The 25,817-nt window shown below is 37.0% G+C and overlaps 1 protein-coding gene across 4 annotated transcripts in view; it reads left to right on the top strand.

Annotated features, from left to right (window-relative positions):
* Positions 1–25,817, top strand: part of nphp4 (nephronophthisis 4) — a 128,239-nt gene that overhangs the window by 85,580 nt on the left and 16,842 nt on the right. For all 4 annotated transcript variants that reach the window (XM_015337161.2, XM_015337163.2, XM_015337160.2 and 1 more), the window contains exons 10-18: positions 4,018–4,209; positions 6,941–7,079; positions 11,396–11,451; positions 13,492–13,626; positions 15,925–16,076; positions 17,548–17,733; positions 21,093–21,280; positions 22,555–22,715; positions 23,792–23,972. In XM_015337161.2, the coding sequence (XP_015192647.2) occupies positions 4,018–4,209; positions 6,941–7,079; positions 11,396–11,451; positions 13,492–13,626; positions 15,925–16,076; positions 17,548–17,733; positions 21,093–21,280; positions 22,555–22,715; positions 23,792–23,972 (1,390 nt within the window). The remainder of the gene's footprint in view (positions 1–4,017; positions 4,210–6,940; positions 7,080–11,395; positions 11,452–13,491; positions 13,627–15,924; positions 16,077–17,547; positions 17,734–21,092; positions 21,281–22,554; positions 22,716–23,791; positions 23,973–25,817) is intronic.

Here is a 25,817-nt window from a genome sequence, read left to right as displayed (position 1 = left end):
GTGACTCAGGTCTGAAAAGTCATGCAGTAGCTCTTCTGCACTTTGATTGCCAGTAATTATTTTATATTTATACATGCTGGTGCCTTTTGGATGTTAGCTGTTTGTGACGTTAGTGAGCACTCTGGGTGGCCCTATTTTAACCTTGAATGTTAGAATAAATATAAATGATTACTTTGTTTAACAGTCCCAATTGATTTTAAATTGTCCACTGTCCTGTTGTCTTTCTTACAATCTGATGCCGTCATTGAAAATTTGTACAGTGTGTAAAGTGATTTTATGTAATGTATTATGCCACCCTTTGTTTCTGAAGAGAGTCAACTACATCACATTATACTGCAAGTAATGTAATTTATAAGGCTTTACTATGCATTGATTTGATAACATCCAAAATGTCATTGCGTATCTCATTCCTTGTAATTGGCCACAAAAGGTTTATAGAAACATAGAACCTTTGTAGGGATCCATACTGAATGCAAATCTGAATTGACAGGCAGCATGTGTAATAGCCTATGATTCATTAGCGTTGATCTGTATGCTTACCCTGGAAAATCAAACCCTGGTCTCCAGTATTTAAAAGTGCAGGTATTTCTTTGAATAGATTATAAAAGACAGCTATCCACAAGCCAAACCTCTTCTGCAGGCTAAAATAAATGATGTGGAGAAAATAAAATGGGGAAATCACAGAACTTTTTAAAGAGCAGAATTAAAAGGCCGTGTTCATGAAGGGTAATTAATTTACTATTTCTGTGCTCATTAGCAGACACAAAGTGAGTGGCTTTAAGTTAATTTTTTATTTGATGACAGTTCTCCTTTATTTTTTTTTACCTTCACTATGTTAAGTTTAGAACTCAAAATCACTGTTTGAGACTACCTTTTATCACCATATGAGTTGACTTTATCTGTATTGCATTGTCTGATTGTTCTTTACATGCAAGTGTTTGAATTTGAGAGGGATTTGTTATTAGTGTTCTACCTTAATTGTGTTGTGTTGGAAAAGCCCTTTTTTTACTTATATTTGTCATTTAAATTGAGTATTACGTGGTATTTATACATTTGCACACCCAATTGTTATTATCTTCATGAATGACTAGGGTAATGGATCAGAACAGAGTTTAATAAAAGCCTTAACCTATTAGAAAACCAGGTCCTTCAGGACAGGGCTGAGAAAGATAGGGTAGGATTACATTTAGAAGCTTACAATGGCAGAAGAATTAATACTGTTTAGAACATGACACAATCATTATAATTAACAATATATTAATAAATAATGATTATTTGCTTTTCTCATACCTAAACATTACATGTGGATTTCATGTCACTAGAAAAGGAGTGTCATTATAAATTACTTGGGTCTTATCAAGAACTGATCATGCCACAGTCTTTAAATGTTGAGATTTGGGTTCTGTTGATTATTTTTTTGTTCACCAGAATAGGATTAATCATGCAGTAGGAAAGGAGATTTGAAGAACTAAGCAGTGACATTTTTGAACATCTTATTCAACCCTACAATGGGTTCACTTCTTAACTTCATCTCGACTGCAGCTAATATCACATTTCTCTCTTGCTGTATCTGACAGTACCGAGATCAGAGCCAAAGAGTAAAACCCATTGCAAACCATATAAATGTTTTTTGTCATCATGTAATTAGCTTTTTCACTAATAATGTGTACATTTAATCATGTTAACATTTTAATCTATTTTTTTTCTGGAAAAAAATGTTGTGAGTGGAAAAGAAAGCCAGGGCTGAGATATTATTATTTGCATAAATGATACAACTGTGTCTAATGTTACAAATGCTACAAGTGTCGTAATATGGATGGTGCTGATTCAGCCATTTCTTGAAGACTCCCGGGGAATGGACTTCAATGTAGTGGCCGAGCAGTTTGTTTCAGACTCCCATAGCACTTTGAAAAAAAAAATTCTTCCTGTTTTCAGTTCAAAAAGCACTTCTACTTATATTCCACTTTTGTCCTTGGGTCCTTGTTTCACTGCTTGTCCTGAAGTAGATATTTAAAATATCTTTCCTATCCCTAGTCAGCACTTTACAGATTCCCATTGGTAGTGAGTGATTACCTAGCACATATGCTGCCCTAAAACCCAAATCTGATTGATAGGATTAGCCTTCATCCTGCACTTAGAAAGCCTGGCTGCACACCATTGATAAAATGCAGAGATCCAGGCAGTAGTACAGAAAGGAACATCCTTGAGTAAGTTTGCATCTGCTTGTTTTTCTTCTCTGTTGCATTTTATTATGTGTGTGCCTTCACTGCAGAAGTGTAGTGTATATCCATTTATTGACACTTTACTGACTTTTATAATTAAAAATGTACATGCAAAATACAAAGCCAGGCCTTACTGCCTTGTCAACCTGCAAATCAATTGCATTTTAGTTTGAATAGTTTTTCACTTTGATTAGAATCACTTCAAGCTGAACTGAACGATTCAAGAGCCAGTGTAGTCTAGGGAGGAATCAATGAATTGCAGAGGAGGGTAGAAATAAATATTATGTTTTATTATTAATGCTGATTTTGTGGCACCAACTGAGGCTTATTTTCAGATAGGAATATAATTCTTTAAAGAGTGCAGTGGTACTAATTCTGGGCATAAAATCATGCTTAAATTTACAAAGGCATTAGTTTGTAAAAAATGCCCTTCAGATGGTCTGAAGATTGTGTGCTTCAGTGAATTAAACATTTTTATCCAGACGTCTTTGAAAATTAGAGGCTGGAACTGCAGTTTGCATCGGTATTTTTGTCATGATAGCTTTAAATATTTATTGCCAAGACCTCCATTTGGTCATTCATTGTCATTAACGATTGTATGAAGTGAATATGGTGTGTTGTGTTTGGTGTAAAAAAAATAAATAATTCCCAACAACTTACACAGTTGTTTCTTAAGTAAGTGCTTTAAAAGAGTAAGTTTAACAATATCCACCTGAATTCTACCTAATTCATTACTTTTATATTTTGTAGTCTGTACTGGGCATGATATTCGTCTGATTAACTTAAAAAATGGTTGTACAAGAAATCATCAGATACAATTCATAAGTAATTTTGTGTTTATATCTCAATTAACTATTTAAAGCACCATTTCTATAAAATATCATTACACAGGTTGTAAATAGCTGTGAAAGAGCTTTGTGACAACATATAAAGAGTGCTATATGAAACATAAAATTGAACTGAATCTTCTTCTGTATGTCCAAATCTAATTAAGCTGTATAAGTCCGCATGACCACAAATCTTCTCGTTTTTGGAAAAAAAACAAGTTGGCATCCCAGGGATTGATGGTGTGTCACTTTTTCAGAAATGGGTTCCAGTACATCACTCAGAGCAAAGTGCAGTTTGCTCTGTTTACAATTCTCCCTCAGCAATAGCAGAACTTACCTGAGCCTGTGATGACAAATGGCCAAACTTTCCCGTTTGCCAGGGCCAGATTCTGGACAGCAAATTGTACCCAAAATCTCAGTTTAGTACTATAGCTCATAAACATCCAATCTGTGCTTAAAGTTTCTTGTGTGCAAGTGCACAAAGTTAGGGAAAGAGTATTACAAATTCTGTTCAGTTTCGAATATGCAAAATTTTTGAATGCAGAAGTCCTGCTAGATAGTAATTTTTGAGAGGCGTGTATTCATTCAGTTCTTACACAGAGGCAACAAGACACTGCAAAAAAACCCCAAATTCTATCTTTACTGAAATCTGCTTTCTTGCTACAGAAGAATATACCCCTGACATTTGTGGGTGAGCGATCTCAATGCTTGGGCAAGCCAGTTGATTGGCTAAGCGTTCTGCCTACAGTAACAGATTAATTTGCCTTTCAGTCTTAGTTTATATTTTTCTTAATTTTTTTGATCCATCTTCTCTTGTGATGGGAAATGTAATGGAAGGCAAAATGTTTGTGTGCTGGAGTTTGGGGTTGGGAGTTAATGTTTGATCCAGGAAAGACCCAAAACTTTCTGAAATGTACTACAGATAACTGGGATTTTGTGAAGTGTCTTATTTCTTTCTCTTTTTGCAGGCATCCTCCACCACCTTGTTTTCTCACACGGCTTTTATGCAGTGCCTTCGCTGGGCTGTGTGGAGCCCATTTGTGGAGCCTGGCAGTGGTGCCAACTCTGAAGTCAGCCTAGCTCTGCAGGGGGGAAGTGAGCCTAACCCTAGCGGTGTCATGGTGTACAGAGCGCCCTCCACTGGCATGAGCTCTGCTGAGGTAACAGAAATAGTATCTGTATCTAGACCTACAGTATATAAAGTTTAGCCTGTGAAGACACACCTGTGTTGTATATAGTGTACTGTATATATGTATGTGTAGAATTAATAATAATTTAAAAAAAAACATGCTTGCAGCTTTCAGGAACATTATAGACATGCCACCACACCATGTTTTGAAGATGGCATGATTTATGCATAAGAAATTGACACATTTGTTGGACATCCCTTCAAAAGCCTTTATGCTTTTTAAAAAACCCAACAAAGCCTTTAGTGAGAATTTGACATGCCTGTGCTGTGAACAGCCAGCTCTGACATTCTGCAACTTAAAATGTTTCCTAACCTGTCATAACATCTCTGTAGAGCTCTCTCTGTTTCTGTTTCATGTTTCTGATTAATTAATTTAAATTTTTAGGCTCCATAGTTTTATTCAATTAAATGTATTCCCTGCCGCTCTTAAAGTGATTTTTTCTGTTTAGAGAATTCGGTTTTAAGAAACAGGTTCTCTGGAATTTAGGTTCTTTACATCACATACTGTAAAACCAAAGCTTTTCATTACAGTGCACTCCTATTCCCACTGTCTGGAAGCTAAGCAATTATTTTCAGGTTAAATTGGGTCAGTTTGCTTCCATGCTCTCTTTTTATCCTGTGATTGTGTTTAAGGTTTGCCAATTATACAGTTTAAGTTGAAATCCACACAAACTGTAGTATTTGGAGGTTCGGTCAGAATTACATGTATTTACTTTAGCAAGACAATGTTCATCCCTGGGGGTTACATTGAATAATCATCTTTATATATTAGCAGTCACGTTTGTTACACAATATAGTCACAGGCATTTCTGGATGTACTGTATAACTGTAAATGGCTAATATGTCATTTTACTGATCTGAGAACATATTGGTTTCAGTGTCTGCTCTACACTGTCCCCTGTGCAGTGCAAATTATTTTTGACCAAATGTTTATTTCCATGTCTTTCCATCATTCAAAGACAGAGGAATTCCTGCTGGTTTATAAATTATGATACAGACTGCTGTGCTTAAGTCTTAAATCTCTCAATCAGGACTTCTACTATTTACTGATTCAGGTGAATCAATAATTTACCCCAAGACTCCACTAGTGTTTTCTACTGTTATAACAGTTTTGACTGCTATTAATATACTGTAGCTTAGTGATAGTTTGAAGACATAAAGCTTATCATTTAGCAATTTCACCACTCAAGGTAAACTGTACTTACATCCAATATGAAATGTTGCCTTGGTGCTCAAAATTGTACCTTTCCCAAGTGTTCCTCATTATTAACATCATACATTCATCTTTACATATCCCCTAAGTTAGACTTTAATTATTGTACTCCAGGATACAGATCAATTGAGATTTATTGTTATATTTAAACAAAGGCTAAGGTTTAAAAAGAAGATCACCATAGAACTATATTTCTGCATAAATAAGGAAAAACACTGAGTGAAAAATCTAGAACAATGAAAAATGTCAAATAATTTTGCACAGAGCTGTATATATATGCCATTGTCCCCCAATACCCTCCTTATTTTTTCAGCTGCTCTTCCATTCTTTTCATGGTTTTTCATGATGCAGCCAAGCCTTCTGTCACCACTACCACTACTGTGGTTTCTTTCCACAAAGTAAATCATTCTACCTCTCTCCATGATGCTGTCTGCCTAATTGAGCAGCCCTGCAGAATGATGACATGAGATGTTTAGAGACAGATATGCCTGCCTGGAAATAAAGAACCGTGATGCATTTTATTTCAAAAAGGTTTCTCTTCTGTCTCTTGCAATTCCCTCTTGGAATGCACCAGGAAAGCAGGACTCTTTTAAATATGTGAGATGCAGTGTTCCTAATACTGCTTATATTCTCAGTGACACAGGTGATATTTCTGAAAGTCACTACTGGAACTGAATTTGACAATATAAAATATAAATACAGTGGTAATGACTAATTGCATTCTGTTTGAATGGAATGGGTATATTTGCACATTTGGTTGACTGCAAACAGTATATTTAAGCAAGTCTTTGGTTTACTTGGATGTCAGGAGAGGGTATAGTGAGTGTCTATAGTGAGGGTATGCTCTCCAATTCAGTGAGAGCTCATAGAGACAAAGGTTATCTTTTGTTTCCAAAAGGGTTTGTCTGACTGTATATAAACAATCCAACTTAGACCTTGTTATATCTTGTGTCCAAGTTGTTTTGTAAGCGAAGGTCCCCTTTGGCTACCCTCCTTAAAGTGAGGATCTTCTGTAAGACATAATGTCCAAAATAGCAGGAACCTCAATTTAGTAATATGTTGGGTCTCTATGAGTGGCAAGAAAAACCTAAAACTAGCAACATTTGTGCTCTACAAGGTTTTCTGCCCCAACCCCAACTCAGAACTGCCTCTTTTTGAAGCTGTGGCAAGGATAATGATATTAAATATTATTCCCCCAAGTGTTAATAGGATTTGGATCTAGGTGTTGTCCTGGCTTAAGAGGTTGATGGACTCCCTGTGCATTAGACTGGGTTCCTAATATTTTGTCTAGACAGTACTGTATATTGTGAACTCCATAGCTTTGAAACAATTAAGAGGCTGAAACCTGATCTCTCTGCCGGAGAGAGAAAAATCTCTTAAATCCCTTCTCTGTATTATTGTCACCCTGTGATCACTTTGTGCTGGTTTTGCACAGATCTGATAAGTCCTCCTGATCAAGAGCTTGAGAGCTTGTGGTTGGTTTTTGCAGATGGAAGAAGTGGAGGGCGGCACTCTGCGGTTCAGGTTTTCAGTTCGAACGGATGGCCGTGAGCCCAGTCCCATTAGGTCTGTTGGGAGTGGCCTAGACGAAGTGTCCCGTCAGAGGAAACCCCCTTCTCCTTCACGCCGTAAGTGCTTTCATGACATACTGTAGCTCAGACAGTGCAAATTACTCCTGAAAGGTATTATGTCTGTTCTGTCAAACCACTATTAAAATGATTACATTAAGGATGCATGCAAGAGAGTATCTTAGTGGATGCTCTGTGTCTTTTTCTGATGTCATCCTGGGTTTGAGACTGCAAAGTGGGTTTGCCTTTGTTGTAAAGGTTCTTCCTGATCATTAGGGCAAACTACTGCATCAGAGCTGTGCAGTTGGTCTGTGCTGAAACTCAGGCTTGTTAAGGTCAAGACTGAAGCAGAATGTTGTAATGTCAGGACTATTCGACCAATGATACTGCAATAACAAACAGGAAAACTAAAAAGCAGTTCATCTTAGAAATCCCTATGAATGTGATCTTTTTGCTGGCTTCCAATTCTGATAAGAACAGATACATAATGAAGTAAAGATTTGTAATACTTCAGGTGTTTTGCCTTTTATTAAAAAAAGATTTTGAAAGAAATCCTGAAAACACAATAAAATGGATTTTTATTTAAAAAAAACATTTTTGCAATGTACCGTTTCAAGCTAAAGCACATTAAATTCTTAAGACGAAATCATAACAAGATGTCTTCACTTTTGAAAAGTAATTACACAAAGAGAAAAATTGCAAATCTAATTAATTCTGTTTGTTAGATTTTGAGTGATCAGTATTAACAGTGTGGTAAATTTCCCATTAACTAGTACTCATCGCTGTTAAAGGCAAACAGTGAGAACATTAAATTGGCGATTTGTAATGTGTGAACTAAATGCAGATCATGTGCTTACAAAAATTGACTGTGTGTGCCATGCATGTTGTACACTGTTGTCAGTGCATTATTTGTGAATCATTAAAAGAGAGATTTACACAGTAATTGTTTATGAACCACTGAACAAATATACAGATTTGTTTCCAGTCACTTGCCACCGTAGATGTTGTATATAGTTTTTTTTCTATAATGTTTTTTTTATTTTCCAGCAATTAAAATAATGTTGTAAGAATGCCAAATGCTTGCCAGAAATAAAGTATTTATCATGGTCAGTAGTATTTTTTCAGAAACTAATAGGAGTAAATGATTTCTCGTCAATATTTGTGTCAGTATACAGTATAGTATTTCTATCAGGTTTATTTTAAACTTTAAAATTTAGCTTTGAAAAGTTGATTTTCTTTATATGAAAAACAGTACTTATATTACCTGTTTTTGCACCTACATTTGCTCAATTCTCTAGAATTTAGGAGATAAATTTTGGAATCGCTTTTTACAGCTATAGTCTTAGATTGTAAGATTTTTTACAGAACTGAGGCCTGAGAAAGCTAAGAACCCAATCTCAAGGAGAGCTGGTCCAACATAGGATCAAAATCAATAGCAAAGGGCCCCTCATGAATGATGCATCTGAAGAGTAGCCTTTATACTGACAGACCAGAGAGCAGCATAGTTCATGTCTGGGGCCTGGTTTTAATGTTCCCGTTGATAGCTGTTCAGTCTGGAGACGTCTGGAATTTAGACCACTCCGCCAAGATCCTAGGACCTCACTTCAAGAGACAGAGGTTAAATACTGTAGCTATAAGATGAATGTTTTGGAATTTACAGTTCACTTCAAGGTACAGTAGCTACTGTACCATCCTATTTCTTGGATCAGTAGTCACATATTTGTTTGATGACAGATGCAGGTAGTCATGCATACATTGGGAGTATTTCTTGGGCCTGCTAATTTCTATTAATCAACCAGCCTGCAAGAATTTGTTTCTCCAGGGACCTGCACCTGAAATTCTGGATGAAACAAAAGTTGACCATTCCAGCTGCAACAAACTGGTTTAGACAGAGGCTTTTGAGGGTAAAAAAGATTGATTTGAAGAGTAATAGCATGTCAGTTAAATTGAATCCACCGACAGCTGTGGAAATTCACTTGAATTCGCAATGCAATTTCCATTCTCACCCCCCGCCAATAAACACACACACATAACCCCAGCTCAGTGCTGCGTTTTCCAGAAGCTCTGTAATGCGCTGTGCCTGAAACTGAATGCTATTAATGCAGAGCCTGTTACCCTTCCTTTTTATTTACCTGATTTGAGTTTTCATTTTTTGTCTGATAAAGTAGCAGGTGAAGCCAGATCCCTAGGGATTTTTCTGGCATATGATGTTTTTATCTTCCAGACGCATGGTAGAACTCATTGACATTCCTGTGATCTTAATAATAAAACACAGTCACTCCTCTTCAGGTAGAAAACAGTGTAGGTTACTAGTTGAATGCTCCAAAGAATTGCATTGTGGTATGAAAGAAAAGCAGTTTATAAAGCTTATTTTTGCTTATGCTTAGTGTTATTTTACAGCATAAATATTCTGGCAATAAAAGGCATTACATTCATATTTTGCAACTACTGTATTAGTGCCCTTAGGCTACCAAAGGCAAAATTATTAAAGAATGAATAACAGAGGATACTAGTAAAAAGTGGAATACCTACTTACTGTATCTCTGTAGATCTCTAGGGGCATAGATCGGTAATAAAACACAGAACAATTTGAAAGGAGCTGCTCTTTCTGCATTTTCCTCTGATATAATGGCAAAAGAATGGTTTTCACTCATCTGATCAGAACCAAGGCGTTTCTCATTACAGAGGCAAACAGAGCAGTGAATCACCATTGATGCATGGAGGTATATATTAGAGTTCTACATTTTGTATGTTGGATGATAGGCCATTTTTAAAAGTCTTTGACCTGCTACATTTAAACAAACAATATATGTGCTGTAGTCCCAAGTTTCCTTTCATCATTCAAGAATATGTAAATATTGAAAAGCATGGCATAGTGGAAGATTGGTTGCATGACTGCCACCATAAAGAGTTTGGGGAAAAAGGCTTCACACAGTCTTCTGTAACCTTTAATGGAACACTTATTAGACATTTTCGTGCCATTGGGATATAATTCCCAGTAACAACCCTTCAAATTATGCTTTAACGTGACAGATCAGTGAGTCACAGCTAGTAAATCCACTATTTCCCTAATGAGGCAAAGTGCTTGAATATTTAAAGGAAAACTAGAAACAAGTCTGTATTAATTACAGCTTCCCCCGTATAACAGTGTAGATAGGGATTTCATTCAGGGCACCATTGTGGTATTAAGTAGATGTGACACAGAATTGAAGCATTGATGAAAATGTATCCTGGTGAGTAACTTAAGTTAAGCTACTCGAGACGTCTAAAACAGATGGAGTAAAAAATTGTGTGAAAAGGTCTGGGAACTGTGTCAGTCACACAGGGTGGCCAAAAGCAGAGCACGCTAGCATAGCAATGATCTTGAAGTTCGTTCTGCGTCCAAAAACGCTAAAATGAGAATAACCTAGAGAAGAGGTTAAATCATTGGATTAACAATATTGAACTATAGCAATGAGGATATTATAATGACAAGGGCGCAATGAACTGTGTGACGTCTATCTGTCTTTCACCACAGCTTGTCTTTTATTTATTTCTTAAGTATTCCTGAGAAGGAGATTCAGCTCATCTGCTGCTGTTCCTCACCTTGAATGATTCCTCTATACAGTGTTTTAACTCTGTGTTTTATGGGGCAGATTTAAACCTGTTCTGCTGTACTGATTTTGCTATGAGGAGGAAATTAGATTCTCATTTGATTGAAAACTCAATTGGTGATGTGATAAGGCAATTAAAAATAAATTTTGCTGCAAAATGTGCTTTCATTATATTCATTTGTATTCCTCCGAATTGCTTTGCCCAGCTGTAAAGTTAATAAGGCCTTGGTATATGAGATCTAATGGGAGTAAATTAATTGATGTTATCAAATCCTTGAGTTACATAGCTTGAAGAAAGAAATGAGACCAAATTGTGCTTTTGTATTTGCCAAATATGAAGAGAAAAAGATACTAATTGAATTAGAAACAAAGAAGCTAGTTATCTTCTGACTAAGGCATGGTAATGAGTCGGCATTTATTTCTTTGTGGTTAATTTCGTCTTTCAACTTTTCAGGTAAGTATAAGAGAGGCCATTTTTTTAATTACAAGGGATTACATTAAACATCAGTGACCAAATTGCACAGCAGTTTTTTTTTTACAGCAGGTTTCCAGTCTTTATTTTCAGTTATTTTCAGGAATTCATGATTCATCTATACTCAGTCATCCACATAATCAGTTTTCTCAGTGTTTTTTTTTAATGGGTGTTAGAGTTAAAAGAAACTTCAAAAATGTTTTAATATGATCATCATTGATCCCAGGCTGGTTCGCCGTAGCTGCACTAAAGCACAGAAAATGAACAGCTATTCGTAGTTACAGTAATAACTGCCTTCATCTGCTTTTCAGGCCGAAGTGCTTCTCAGCCCCACACTTCCCCTCCAAGATCGCCTCAGGGCTCTGGTGTAAGTCGATTTCTGTAAATAAAGGTCACTTTAATTTCTAAGGTTTTTTTTTATTGGTAAAGGAAGCATTCTTCACTACTACCTAAAGTAATGTAGGACAAAGCAGCCAATTACGAATATTTTTTTCATAAACATATACAGTATCTGTAGTATATACAGATACTTGGCACCTTTTTACGCTTTGTTCGTAGCCGGACAGGATATTTGGAGTTTTGAATGTAATTTGTGTAATGTTTTATGTGAATATATTTAAATATATAAAATAAAGATTAATGAAAAAAGTTCCAGTTTTCATTCCTTAGAAGATGATTGCAAGTCTGGGATGATAAGAAGCACTCTGTGTATTACTGTAGGTTGGTAATAGTGCTGTAGTCCTCATAGTCTAGTTCAGAAGTTACACTTTATCATAATGTTGTTAGTCAGCACTTATCTGGGGTCTTGAACTCCAAGGAAAAACCACAGCATCTCTTAGAATCCATCACTACAAGAGCAGTTGGTCAAAAGTCTCTGGCATTATGAGCTAAAAACATTTCAGCTTTTATGCAGTTCAGCCTTTCTTGTTGGCTGTGTGTCTATCAACTTACTGCTCTGCCTGTGTTAACTGCTTCCCATTTTAAATGCATTTCTAATTCTTCAATCCTGCTGGTCTACGTCTCCGTACGGTTACCTAGCAATGCATCATTCATTGGTCTGAAAAGACAGTTACTTCATCACGGTATATACTGACAGCGGAAAGATACTGAAAGATGCATTGCTTTCTGTCCAAAGCCAACAGAATTTACAAGTGTGAATTTCTTAAAATTTAAATACTGTTTTATTTGGCATAGCCTTTATTGAAGTTTACAAATGTGTAAAAACATTAAAGTTGATTCCTAACAGATTGTGCGAATCTGTCACAGTTAATGCAGCGGTTGTTGATTGATGGAATGTTTGTAGCGACAAACAAAGAATGTAGCCATGATGTGCATCTCTTACTGTATATCAAATGCGGAGAAATGGCATTGATTTCACTGTCCACTGTTTCACTGTTTTTCAATGGAAGAGCATGAGAAAGCAACAAGGAACCTTGGATTTAAGTGACCTGTAAAATCCTGGTAACAAGACCACATTCTGTAAAATTCACAATGCTTTACAGATAACGTGTTATCTCACAGCTAATCTTTTATATATGTTTGCGTGTACTTTAATATTTGCTTCAGCTGTTGTAAGTATGTATGAGCCTCTTAATGTTTTTTACTAAGAAATGGTCTTATCCTGAAGACGACTTTGGTCATGTGGCGATTAGGTTTTGCGTGTTGTATATGTCCAGTTTTGATATCATGTGTCTGCTCTAGCATGATTTGTTTCAGTGTAATAGTGAGAAAAAAGCAATGCGGCACCTTCATCGCTGGTTTAATTTAAACACCAGACTAGAATAGAATCCCATCTTGCACTTGTCCTGAAGTAGGGGTATAGGTTGTGAAGACAGTCCACAGAAAGCAGAAAGAAAGGTGGTGTGTCAGTGTAATGTTGGGATGTGCTTGCAAATGGGAAGTGTAAAGGCTTAGTAAATGCACATTCTCTGACCTGCAAGCACTTTGTCTCCAAGTGCTAGAGTACCAGGCTCCTTAACTCTGTATTCCACAGAAAAACATCACTACCAAGATTGTGTTTCTATTTGATTTTATATTATAAGTATGGTCTAATGCCACATCTATATGGCCTATATGGCTTACTACATTCTCACAGTAAAGTGTTTTTAACGGGCAAGGAATGAATATTAAATGCCTTTTGTATTGCTGAGGTAGAACTGAGGTTAGGTTTTAAACGCAAGCAGCCTTTTAAGGCCACATGGATGGAAAAGTATCCCAAAGCATATTGCCCACGCAGTGCACAAAAAAACTGAGTAAAACTTCATCTGTTGACCCTTTTATTCTGTTTTTTTTTTGCACACATGCAAGTTTATTATGCAGGCAGCCACGAATTCTGCCTTTTTATCATTTTTTAATTCTTTCATCCTCCTAAATCCTTGTATTTCTGTACTTGTATCCTCTTTTAAAGATGTCCATGTCTCGGATCTCCATGTCTCCCCGCTACCCAACCATCAGCCATTCTACAGCATCTCCATGGCAACAACAGATTCCCTGTCAGCTCTTGCCTTCCCCGATAGCAGCAGCCTACCAGCTGTCACATGCTGTAAGTACCTACTCCTACACACCACGAACACAGCCACCCACACGCACGTCTGATCTGCCCTTCAGCCTTAAGGGCACAACGTCAGCCTGGGTACCTGCCTGCTGTTTGTTTCTCATGTTTGTTTGTTTGTCACTTTCTGATTTCTGATGTTCCAAGTTAAAGAAACAAGATAATGGCTTCTGAGAGCCCTGAAGTTAACACTGTTTCTGATGCTAACCCTCAAAAGTCCTTTTACACCTTTTGAAAGGGGGCAATGTGAGAAAGTTCACATAGAATCCAAAGAACTCAAGGGGATTAAGTAAGTGGTAGGACAGAACCCATGTTACTTCAGAGAACCACCTTCAGGATTTCCTTTGTATGCTTTTTACTGTAATATTAACAAAGCCTTTATTGATTTTTTCAATTACTAGTTACAGTATATGCAAAATAAGAAGATTCACATTCGGCCTTTCAAAATGCCTCCCTCAAGAAAACAACCTCTCACCTCTTTCGTTTGCTAAAGGTCTACCTTGAATCGTGCTCCTCCTTGTGAAATCTCATTGCCAGTCAACAGGCAAGATTTTTTTATCCTTTCCCTTTTCAGCACTGATAGACACATCTTTTCCAGCAATAACAGCAAAGTCATGTAGCACAGTCCTTTACACAAGTCTGTGGAGATTTGGGAAAGACAGATATTGTTTATTGCATTTTGTTGTTTTTTTGTGGACATCATCCAGACTGCAGTTTGAACATCCCATCAATTTGTGAGACTTGTGGTGCTATCCTGGGACCCTGACAGCTGTCCACAAGCTGTGATTTCCCTGAGGGTCAGGAAACAGAAATGAGTATACTGGATCATGAAGCGTGACAGTCAAGAAATGAATGGGCCCTCTGATGGATAACCTTTAATTGTGAAAGTCATATCCACTTAAGAAGATCAATGATAAAGATCATACTTCACTTAATAAATCTGGGCCTCAGCGGGTCCAAACACTTTATATTCTGATGTATAAACTGCCAGAAGGAACGCCCTGATCTGTAATTGTGGAAGGCTTTAGTTCTGTGGAAGTGTATACTTTGAAGCAGTAACTGAATTATTGCTGACTTTGTGTTGTCAAATAAGACAGAATGGTTTGGGAGTTATATTGGAGCTTATTATATTGTGTAATGGCAGTTCCTAAATCAGACTTGTTTTAGAAATTTGATGTCTGGGTGTGGGTGCTGAAATATTCAGTTTGTTTTAATGTGCTAGAAAAGAGCTGGTTTAAAGGGCAACATAAATTATACCTAAAAGGTACTCATAGTTTTCGGCACTGTATCTCTGCTTATTAGCAAAGGAACGTGTGTTTTGTGGCTAAAATAAAATTAAAATGGGAATGGTACATATTCTAATAGCATTGTGTACTCTCTTCCCAAATAAAACATTGCTTTATTATTCTGCTAATAAATATGAAGAGGGTCCTTAAGCACATTAAGTTAAATTTATTGTTCAAATTTAGCTCATTAGGTTTCAGAAATATTTCCCATTTCAGCCATTTACTGCTGTTGCATCAGCTGCAGTATTCAGTAAAAAATGAACACCAGTTAAACCACTGGCCCTGTACAACTTTATTAAATATGAGTTATTTTTTCCCTTTAGTAAATGGTGTTTCATTTTTTCGAAAGACAAGCATACAATTTTAATTTGCTTGGGGCATGCAGCTGTGAAGCAACTAAATGTGAAACTTTGAAGCTTTTTTTCATTATCTCAGCACTTGAATTTATCCTGGTGTGGATATTCCTATTCCTGTTTGATTATTACGAAGCATATCCATTTAATGCGTATAGTTTTCTCAAATAGCCTCCTTCCATTTGCAGTTTATCACGACCACATATGTTTAGAGGTCTGCCCTGTTTGCTGTTTCACGGTCATTTCCGCACCATAATAAAGCAATTATTAAATTCTCCATTATCTGAAGAACGGACTGACCTGAAAATGAATATACAATTATTTCATCTGTACTTAAAAAGTAGACATGCAGTGCAATTTCCAATGACTTTGGGTTGCAGACGCTAATAAGCATGGTGAGGGGTTTTGTATTACATTGCTGTGTGCCCGTATCACCCTGTCTTACCTATTGAACCATATCCTCCATTTGGTTGGGTGCAAAATAGAAAATTGTGCCATGTGTTGCTGTGTTAATATGCAGAGACATTTTCTTGGTTTAATATTGGTGGCTTGGTGACTAAATACTTCTGAGGCTTTCTTTTTTCATTCCAGTGTGACACATTGAGCTGATTAAGTGCTTGGTGGGTCTTTGTTTCTGTGTGAATAAATAGGAGCTGCCGTTTGCCAGCAGTATTGCCCACCTGGAGGCTGACCTCAGCCTGCCAGCTCCACAGCCCCAGTCCCCCAGCGCAGAGCAGCTCCAGGAGCTGCCTTTCACCCCCGTTCACGCACCCATCGTCGCCCTGGGAACGCAGATGCCGAGGTGAGAATGATGGCAGCCTATTTTCGGCCATCAACAGAGCCAGCCCCCAGCGCTCACAGATTTATAGGTTAATCAGAGGTACTCAGAGCCACCACAGCCTTTTAAAAGAAAACCATCATTTTATCTTGAAAGTCTAACGCGATCTTGAGGTAGCCATCTTTTTCATTTTTAATGTCTCATGCAAGAATAATTTGTGTAGCTCTTTGTAAATCTTGAGAATGGCTATTTCATCACTAATTGCGATGGAAGCATGTTAAAATGTGGTTGAGATGGGACAGGCATGTCAGAATACAGAAAAGCATGCCATAATTAGACAACACTAGGTTGAAGAACTTGAATTATATGCAAACTCGTTTGGGTGAACTTGTTGAAGAACGTCAGTACAACTACAAACTGACAAATTAATACAAAATTGAGCTGAAGGTTGTTACATGGGATTCATGGGTTAAGTGTATACTTTATTTATAAAAAAAAAACCCTGGAAGAGTCATTAAGGAAATAAAGAACCAATTACATTTGTACTCTTTGTTGTGAGAGTTAAGGTCATTTACGCACAGATAAGTAAAAGCAGTTGCAAATAGTTCATAACTGATATATTTCGGATCCAGTATTAGAACTGTGGATGTTTTATTCCTTTTCTATAGACTGACCCACTTTTAAAAGGATCACACATTCAGTTCAAAATAATTGTTAAAAATAAGTGTTGTATTAAATTGAATCCCTTTGAAACTAAAACTGTAGGACGGTATTAGTTTTTATTTGTATTGAAATATTATTTAAAAAATAGAAAAAGTGTTTTAAAAATGCACTTAAGCAATTAGGTTTTTATTAATCTGGTATTATTTTGTTCTATTGTCTGTTACGGTGGAGTAAATTCAAATGCATATAGTGGAGGGATGAATTTATTTTTTCCCATACGCAGGGGTTTGCAGCTTGGTGTTTTCTAATTTCTCAAAAGTTTCCCTACAAAAGGTTCAGGAGGTTAGAATTCAGAGTTTTAGTTTTGTACAAGGCAGACGTTGATACATTTCAGTTATGAAAAGACAGTAGCAGATCTTGATACAGTAGGATTGATCTTCAAGTTAATCTGCTAAAATGCATCTTGTGCTGAGAACCCTCTAAATCCTCTGTGCTATAAAGTAAATGGCTATTGATGTACTGTACCACGGTCTGCTTCTTTTAAAACAAATGCAATTTTATTACCTTTCCATACTCAAACATCAATTAGCAAAGAAATTATTTGCTAGCTATTTTGGATTCTTTTGAGATTTTATTATATTTCTAATGCTTAGTTTTAGGTTAATTTAATTTACTAAACTGTAAGGCATTTCACAGAAGTCCTTGTGGATTACCTTAACCTTATGGCATTGTGAAGCTTTTATTTGAGTTTCAGGTCTTTCAGGTCTTGTGAAGGGGACTGGGTCTTTTGTAAGGTTATTGATTTGTCTTCCATTGTGCTTATCACCTCCAGTGCCCAAATTTCGAGAGGGGCCTTGGCTCTGCTCCACTCTGTTGGGTTCCCAGATGTCCGAGACTGTAATAGCCAGGTGGCTGAGGTAGTAGACCCCTCTGACCCGGTCAACTTTGACCCCCAGAGAGAGGAAGCTGATTTCTTCCAGTACAATGAGATCATCCTCCAGTTTCTTGCCTTCTCCAGGTAAGCATAAATCACCTGTGTTTGACTATTAGTGGAGCTGAATGGTATCAACTGTTTAGCTGTTGTGGATGATCACTGCAGGTTGAGCTGAAGGTCAAAGAAAATGACCCTCCCCACTGAGAATTGTTACTTGTAGTGGTGGATCTGTTCCAATTGTTACAGCAGAGGGCAGTTAGTTAAATAGGGGATATTTGATGTTCTAGCTGCAGCTGGGTTTTTCTTACATGGTCTTGAGCTTCAAAACTCCAGCAGACTGTACAACCCAGAATGCCCTGTGCCACATGCTTAGAGTTACAGTGCCTCCAGTATTGCACACCCAGCCTTCGGTGGCACCTTGAGCTTGAACATGTGGGTTTTTGCTGGGTTTTACTCTCTGTGACAGGGTGAGGCACAGAATTTTGTGAGAGAGCTTCCGAGGAGAATCTCTGCTCCCTCAGTTGAAGTTCGCTTCACTTAATATCTGGACCCATTACTTTTACTGTATCAGGCAGAACTAGTCCAAGCTTCTGCTGAAGAGCTAAATTGTTCTTCAACTACATTCACTCTTCTCCTTCTCCTGTGTTAAACCCACTAATTCAGTAAATAGATTATGTTATAATAGTGTGTTCTTAAGTTTTAAAAAACCCCTGTCTGCTCCAGGTGTATAAATATCCATAGACTTCACTATATAAGACTACAGAATAAAATGCATTAATTAAAATATACTTAAAATAAGCATTAAGAACTAAATAATTGTTTTAATTTATACAGTATATTCCTGTTTGCTTCATACACATTTAAAGAACTTATACACAGAGTATACATAAGGTTAGATTTCTGATCTACTGCATCTGCCAAATTGCAGAATGTGTAGAAATGTATTATTTATTTTGATCAGTTTAAGAAGGGCATGCTTAGCTACAGTAGATGATTCTTTACCTTATTGTCTCTGTACAAACACAAAGTGTAGTGGCACGAAATTAATCATCCCTGCACTTCCCTCTGTGACCACAGAGCAAAGGCTTCAAAGAGACCCACTACCCCCCGGCTCTGAAACTGATCTTGTTCTAGGCTCTGATGCAGCTCACATTTCTCCTGCCTGCTCTTTAACATGTCATTGTCCCACAGGGCCTTCATGTGATTTTGAGTTCCCACCAAAATTCTCTGTTCGTAGATAAAAGGATTTTTATCACTACTCCTACTTAACCTTCTTCTGAATGTTTGTTAAAAATACCAAGAAATTGTGTGTGCATTCTGGTGTCTAGATTAAAGAAAGCTCTTGTCTGGAAGAAAGTTCTAATCTTAAAGTTATCATTTTTCTCTTCTAAATTATTACATGTGGGCTGTATGTAACGTAGCAGAGTTGCCTCACCTCTGACGTGCTCTTGAGCTGACCATGTGAACAGACTTTATACTGGGTTTCATTTGTTAGTCTAGATTGCCCCAATGATCTACCCCCTCGTTACTTGCCAGAAATCTACATTGTTAGTTCTTGAGCGGAGAAGCTTGGGCACCTCTTTCCTGGTTAGACAACTCATATGTAACTATCATGGTAGATGTAACACACAAGGATGTTTCTGGCATATTATTCAGATGACTATAAAACTTCTAATTTAATGTGATAAATATTGAGGTTATTAATTTTATAATTAAACTGGTATCTCTGTGAGTCTGTTAATCAGTGATCTTAATCCTCTTCTCTAAAAAGTAATAACGTGCAAAATAAAACTATAGCTGTAATATGAATCCTCTTTGCATGATGCTGTCAACTAAAGTTACCATCCCTGGTATCACTCATGTCAGCTCTTCAGTAAATGTAACTAATTACCTTATGAACAAGACACAGAGCCCATACATGGATGTCAGCTCATTGTATGTGTACTGCAATTATGGTGTAATTTTTATTTCTCTCTAAGGCTCTGTAATTATCAATCATGTCTGTTTACTGAATGAATATTAATGAAAGTCTTCACACCTCAGCAGACTCTTTTTAGCTGAAGAATCTTACCAAGCAAATTGATTCAGAGGACAAGCAAGTTCAGCTCTTATTAAATCAGCTTGCACTATTCTTGATAGGATTTCTCCACTTTTGGCATATCTTGCTATTGTCCTTATTATTTGAATGCATTGTGATTGACTGTTGATTTCCCCTCAATGAGTTCTGATGAATTATTTCAGATTAGGCTTGATCTTATTTAATTAAGTCTTATCCCTGACAAATCCCTACCAATACATGCATTTTATTTTAAGATGTACAACATGTCTTCTGTACATGAAAGAAAAAAAAACACGTTGTTGTTCTTCATACCCACTATTACTTCATAGAACAGGATTACTACCTTTTGAGTAATATTGTTTATTGCTGTATTCTGTACATGACACTGTGTGAAAGGGCATAACCTGTACAAATGCAGATTTCACAATGGCATGAGAATCTGCAACAAAAATGTAGGCTCTTGCCACCTTCCATAACTGACTATCTTGTCATACAAACGTTGAACGCATTTTGCCTTCTGTTTAAAAGCTTATTTTAGTCCTCTGTGTAAGGTGTGAGTACCTGTTGTGCTTGATGAAAATTCAGTCACATTCTCCTTGTTTGACGACTACCTCTTTGCTGACACTCAATATCAGATGGTTTACCTTTTATATCTTTTTTAAATTAAACATTTCTCCATGATTTTTACTAAATAAAATCGTACCATGGAGCAACTCAGGCGTGAGAGAGAACAACTGTGACAGATAACGGCGATTGTGTGTGTTTGATTTCAAAAAGATTTTTACCACAACGACAAAGTAAAAGATGTAGTGTGAAAACTTAAAAACAAACAAAATTAAGATGTTTTATAATGAATTCATAAAAGTCCACCAATAAAATTATTTAACGATAAGAACATTTAACAGTTCACATATGGCAAATTCCGAATATAGCAACATTATTGCCTTGTATAAATATTTACAGGAGTAATCAAACTACACTTGTTCCATTTGTTCCATGCATAGGCCCATACTACACCCAAATCAGCCTGATTTACAGTTAGAAAAATCTAATGATGGAAAAATCACTAGTTATTCCCTTGGGAGTCTGGGTCTTCCTACACCTTTTCTTTGGAATCAACCTGTATTAACTCATTTGTATACAGTACACAGCATGTTTATTGGTCCCTTGTGCAAGTACATTAAGCTATTGAAATCACAATTGGCTGTTTCAATGAATTGTGCATAATTTTGTTTCAAAAATAATTTTCCAACTCCCTTCTTTCCATATTTGAACATAAGTAAAAAACATTGTTTTAAGACAAAAGTACTATTGCCAAGGACTAAATTTGAGCCGGAGATTTATATTGCTTTGTATTTTCTGATTTTGTTTCTGTTTTCTGTAGAGTGCCTGAGGTGGGGGTGAAGTCGGATTGGCCACACTCAGTTTATTTCACCTTCCAGCTGTACCGCTTTCCTCCTGTGTCAACCCAGAGACTTCAGCTGCTCGATGTGGATGGATCACAGAGGACATCCAGAGAGCCAGCCCCCTGTGTTCTAGCTGTTATTAACAAGGATGGCATAATTAACTCTGGTAAGAGGGCCTGGAAAATTAATTTAATCATGCTTGCTTATTAGTGGCAAATATTTATGGCAGAAATTGACATTTTTAATACTCTAAAGAAAAAGTTATGTTCTTAGATCTGCTGAACCATTCCTCTGGGACCTGACTACTGATGCAATGTAATTGCATTGCAATTGATACAGTTGTGGTGGTTGTGGTGCTGTAGTACCTCAGATACAGATTCAGAAGTCATATAACAGCATCTCTGGTCTTCAACCCTTGAAATCACAGGTTTTTGATTGGTCTTTCTGTTGCACCTTTTCTTCTTTTTCTTCTATGTGGCCAAATGTTAACACTTGGAGATTTCAGAAGCCAAAAAACAGAGATTTGCTTCTAAAATGAAAACATTTTTTTATTTAACAAGCCCAGACATGGGTGAAACATGTAGGGAACATATGCATTAATATAAATGTTAAATAAAAACATTTAAAATAAATTTCTTCAAAAGCACTTTTGTTTGGCACTCCCTAGTCACCCTTAACCTCAGCTATTCAGTTAGAAATAAAGCCTCAGTCATTGAAATACAGAAATACAGAAGAGCAAAAGCCTCTCAGTGTTGACTTTTCTGATCCTTCTTTAAGGTTAGAGAGAAATATATATATATTTTGTTGCCATTGATCCATGTTCTCAGACACCTTAGCAAGAAGCTCCCAGTCAGCCTGCTCAGCTCAATTGTATAACTCAGCGGGGAATTACACAGCCAGGCTTGCTTTCTCGCTAGATCTTTTTCGAGCCTGTGCATGAGTTTGCAAAAATCAGGTTCAGTTCTGTTGCTCCGTTCTTTGACTCCCAGGTCTTGCATCACCCATTCTGCTTATATGTCAATGAGATAATACATCAGTGCCTTAGACCTCTGCTTAATGAAAGCTCTGATGTGGAACAGTGTTTTCCTGCCTTGATTCTTTTCCTAGATTTCCAACTTAAGCTTTGCTGGTGAGCAGGGTCCTATTCTCATGAGTGGTTCAGATTAGATAGAATCTGTCCCTGAATACTGCCCAAACAGGGAAGGAAGCAAGTTGTTCTGCTCAAATAAGAACGAATATTCTAAAATTGAAAAACAAAAACAACCTGGTGAGACATTTCTTTCACTTCTTGTGCATTTGTACCTGACCTAAGTCAAAGCTTTCTTTACAAAATGAGGTATGTTAATGGCTTTTGCAGAACAGGATGAATGATTAACATTTTGTCTCTTATAGTACAGAAGTATAGTACCTGAGTGTTTACTCTGTGCTGTTTCTATGCAGAGTCCCCTGGCCTGCAGCTGAAGTACCTTTTAGACCCGGGCTTTCTGAAGCCAGGAGAGAAGCAGTGGTTCCTTCGCTACCTGGCCATTCACACCCTTCACATTGACGTCTGGGATGCAGAATCGCTGCTCCTGATTGGCTCCTCGGCTGTGGAGCTCAAGGTGTGTTTGACATTGCTCATTGTTCACAGGGTAGGAAGTGAAGCAGGTTTGTTTTTTAGATCAAAGGGATTAGAGGTCTAAGCATTATAGGCATAGGATTCCCTTACCTGAAAATAAAATCATATTGAGAGGAGACTATTGTTAGTTTGAGTGCTTCTCATAGTGCTTGCTCTTCGTTTATTTGCAGTGTATAAATTATATATAGTGAATGAGAGAATATTGCACAGAGACTATTATTTTGTGTGCCTTTGTTGACCTTCTTTTAAACTAAGAAACTTGACTTTGTAACTTGTCCCCTATTACATTGTCCTGTCAAAGTGTATCCGGTCTCCTACAACTGTGGAGGGAAGGGGAGGACAAACTGGTGACCAGATTTTACAGTATATATTATTAAAAGATGCATATGTTTGTGTCAATAAACATATTTTTTTATATATATAGTAAGTATAAATATACTGTATGTATATAATCTACATATACAGAATTTATGTGTAAGATACATGCTATTTCCTGTATGTTTGTGTCCCTTATACATAATTTCCACTGTAAATTATTGTTTCATCCTGTACTTTATGCTTGAAGCTTTTCTTGGAAATGCACATCTGAAATTAAGATATTAAATGATCTGCAAAAAGGAGTATTGCATTAAATTTGTGGTTGAAATATACCACCCTTTTTATAAAATAGTCCAGAACAAAAGAATTTAATGTTGTGTTTTGTTTTTAGAGTTAGTAGGTGATAACCTTCCATGTAATAGGTCCCTGTGGTTTAATGTACATTATTTTTTTACTGAAAACTTCCTTGGCTACCCTTATTGTAAGCCAGCTACTGTTGTAAATAGTATCTGAAGCTTTAATTGCTGCAGCATTACTGAAAATATTTCCCCCAGATTGTTTTTTAACTTAATGAGTTTACTTTATATTGTGTTAGGAATGTCTTCATCAGCAGCAGTTGGAAATGGAGGGCACAGCCAAGTGAAACACATCTTAGACAATATACCTTTTATCCTTCAGTGGAAAGGGGCTTGACTAGCTCGTCATTCATATGTATTGGTTTTTTTTTCTGTTCTCGGGTAGCATTTACTGCGGCAAGGAAGGCCTGCCGTCCAAGTAATGCATGAGCTGGAGGTGATCACAACAGACTATTTCCAGGACTCCATGGCTTTAAGCAGCAATATTTCTCAACATGGCAGCATAAAGCCAGTTGAAGTCTCCACAGTTGTTAGAGGTAGACTGCATCTGCGCTTGGGAAACATAGGTAAGCAGAGACTATGGCAGCCTTTGGTTGACTAGATCTTAATCTTATATTTATTTTGCATTTCTCGGAGCATCCTAGACACCTAAATTAAGAGCAGAGAAAAACAAAAAAATTGACAGAAGAATAGATAATGAGCTCCAAATCAGTTATTATGAAGTATTACATTTACATTGCTGAAACTGTCAGTCCTGGGCTTCATCCTGGCAGCACTTTGAAACAGTTATTCCTTTGAAAAGCTTTCCTTTTCAGCCCAGGCTAAGTCTGCCTATATTTTTCTTTTCATCTAGGCTTAATTTGTTTTACTTCCTTTTTGGTGCTGACACATAAAGTTGTCAGTCAGCTGGCAGGACAACCTCAACATTTGCCAATAGAGAAGCAGATTGCGGTTTTGATTTGTAAACTATTGCTCTTCTTGGCTGCTCTGAGCACTGTTCAGACTCAGTGATAACGACTCAAACACAGTGTTTTCAAAACACAGAAGGTCTGTGAATTCTGAATGCTGTCTTCCCAGATAGCTTCTGTGTTCTGAGTAAAAAATATTCTAAGGAGGTTTAAGCAAAATGTCTGCTACATACCATATCAAGATCTTTTTCTTCTCCATCCATTTATTTTCAGGCTGATTGTCCTGCTGAGGGTTTCCATACTGTCTTTCTGTGTTAACTGAAGTGGGATCCCTCTTTGATCAAAGTCCCTGATGATTTGATTAGGATTTCAATTTATTAATCTGAACTATTTCTGAAAGCCAACCAGGAGTTTCAAAATGAAAGGAACAATGTGTCACTGTTTGTCTAATTACCATTACCATTGTCATTATAATTATTGAAATAATTCATACATAGTAAGATAATGATGACAGTTAACTCCCTTATAAAACATTTCCTTGTCATGTACAGTTACACCTTTAATTATCTCATTCCTATCAGGGCCCATTAAAACAATCAATGGAAAAGGGGAAACAAATTATTTTTGCCTTAAAATGTTTTTTGCCTTAGTATCTGTTACTGGCCAACTCATATGGTAAATATTTTTGTGTTTCCTTTCACATCCTACAAAATCTGCTCAGTTTAAATAAGTTTGTATTGACCCTATTACTAAAGGAAACATGCCTCTAGAGTACTATTACATCTGCCTGCACAAAGAATGCAAGAAGAAGATTGCAATTAATTGGCAAAACTGATATAGAGCTCTTTCATTGGGGATGGATTAATTCTAAAACTGTCCAAAACTTTGCATCTTTAGTTAATTCCAAACGGACATTAAAATATTCTGCTGCTGCAGAATATGTCCTCATTCAAGTAATTGTTTTTCTTAGCACCAGCAGCACTCGTTAGTCTGCCAGGTGTGCAAAGAGTATTAGATTTTTAAAAGGAAGGGACATAACTGGACTCTTTCTGCATCTGAAACAGTCCTGTTTCTACTGCCCATGTTGCCAGAATGCCCCTGAGTTCATTATTGTTATTGTTAGAGTACACGAGTGGTGGGGGACCATCTGATGTTGGTTCTGTCAAGCTCGTTGCCAGCATGTGACATGGTCACTGGATTTTAAAATCGACAAATGTCCAGCCCATATTTATCTTTTCAGACAAACTGCTTTCAGCCTGTCTGAACAAGTCAAGGGTCAAGTTTTACGACTTTACTCCCACAACATCTAAACTAGGACTCTCTTGGGTTTCCGCTGCTCCTTTTGTTACTGTGTCTGCTTGCCTTACACACTGCGCTATCAGAGCATTCGCCACATACATCTCTGATGTTCATCAATCCCCTGAGTTTTGTAGAGACTTGACAGAGTCTTGTATCTTCGCTCACTAGTGACTTCTCCTCCTGGATTTCACTCTAAATGAGGCA

This window comes from Lepisosteus oculatus, chromosome 25 (genome assembly GCF_040954835.1).
Source record: "Lepisosteus oculatus isolate fLepOcu1 chromosome 25, fLepOcu1.hap2, whole genome shotgun sequence".
In the NCBI taxonomy this organism is placed as follows: Eukaryota; Metazoa; Chordata; class Actinopteri; order Semionotiformes; family Lepisosteidae; genus Lepisosteus; species Lepisosteus oculatus.
The sequence above is the reverse complement of the archived record's forward strand: the minus strand, read 5'-3'. Positions and strand labels throughout refer to the sequence as shown.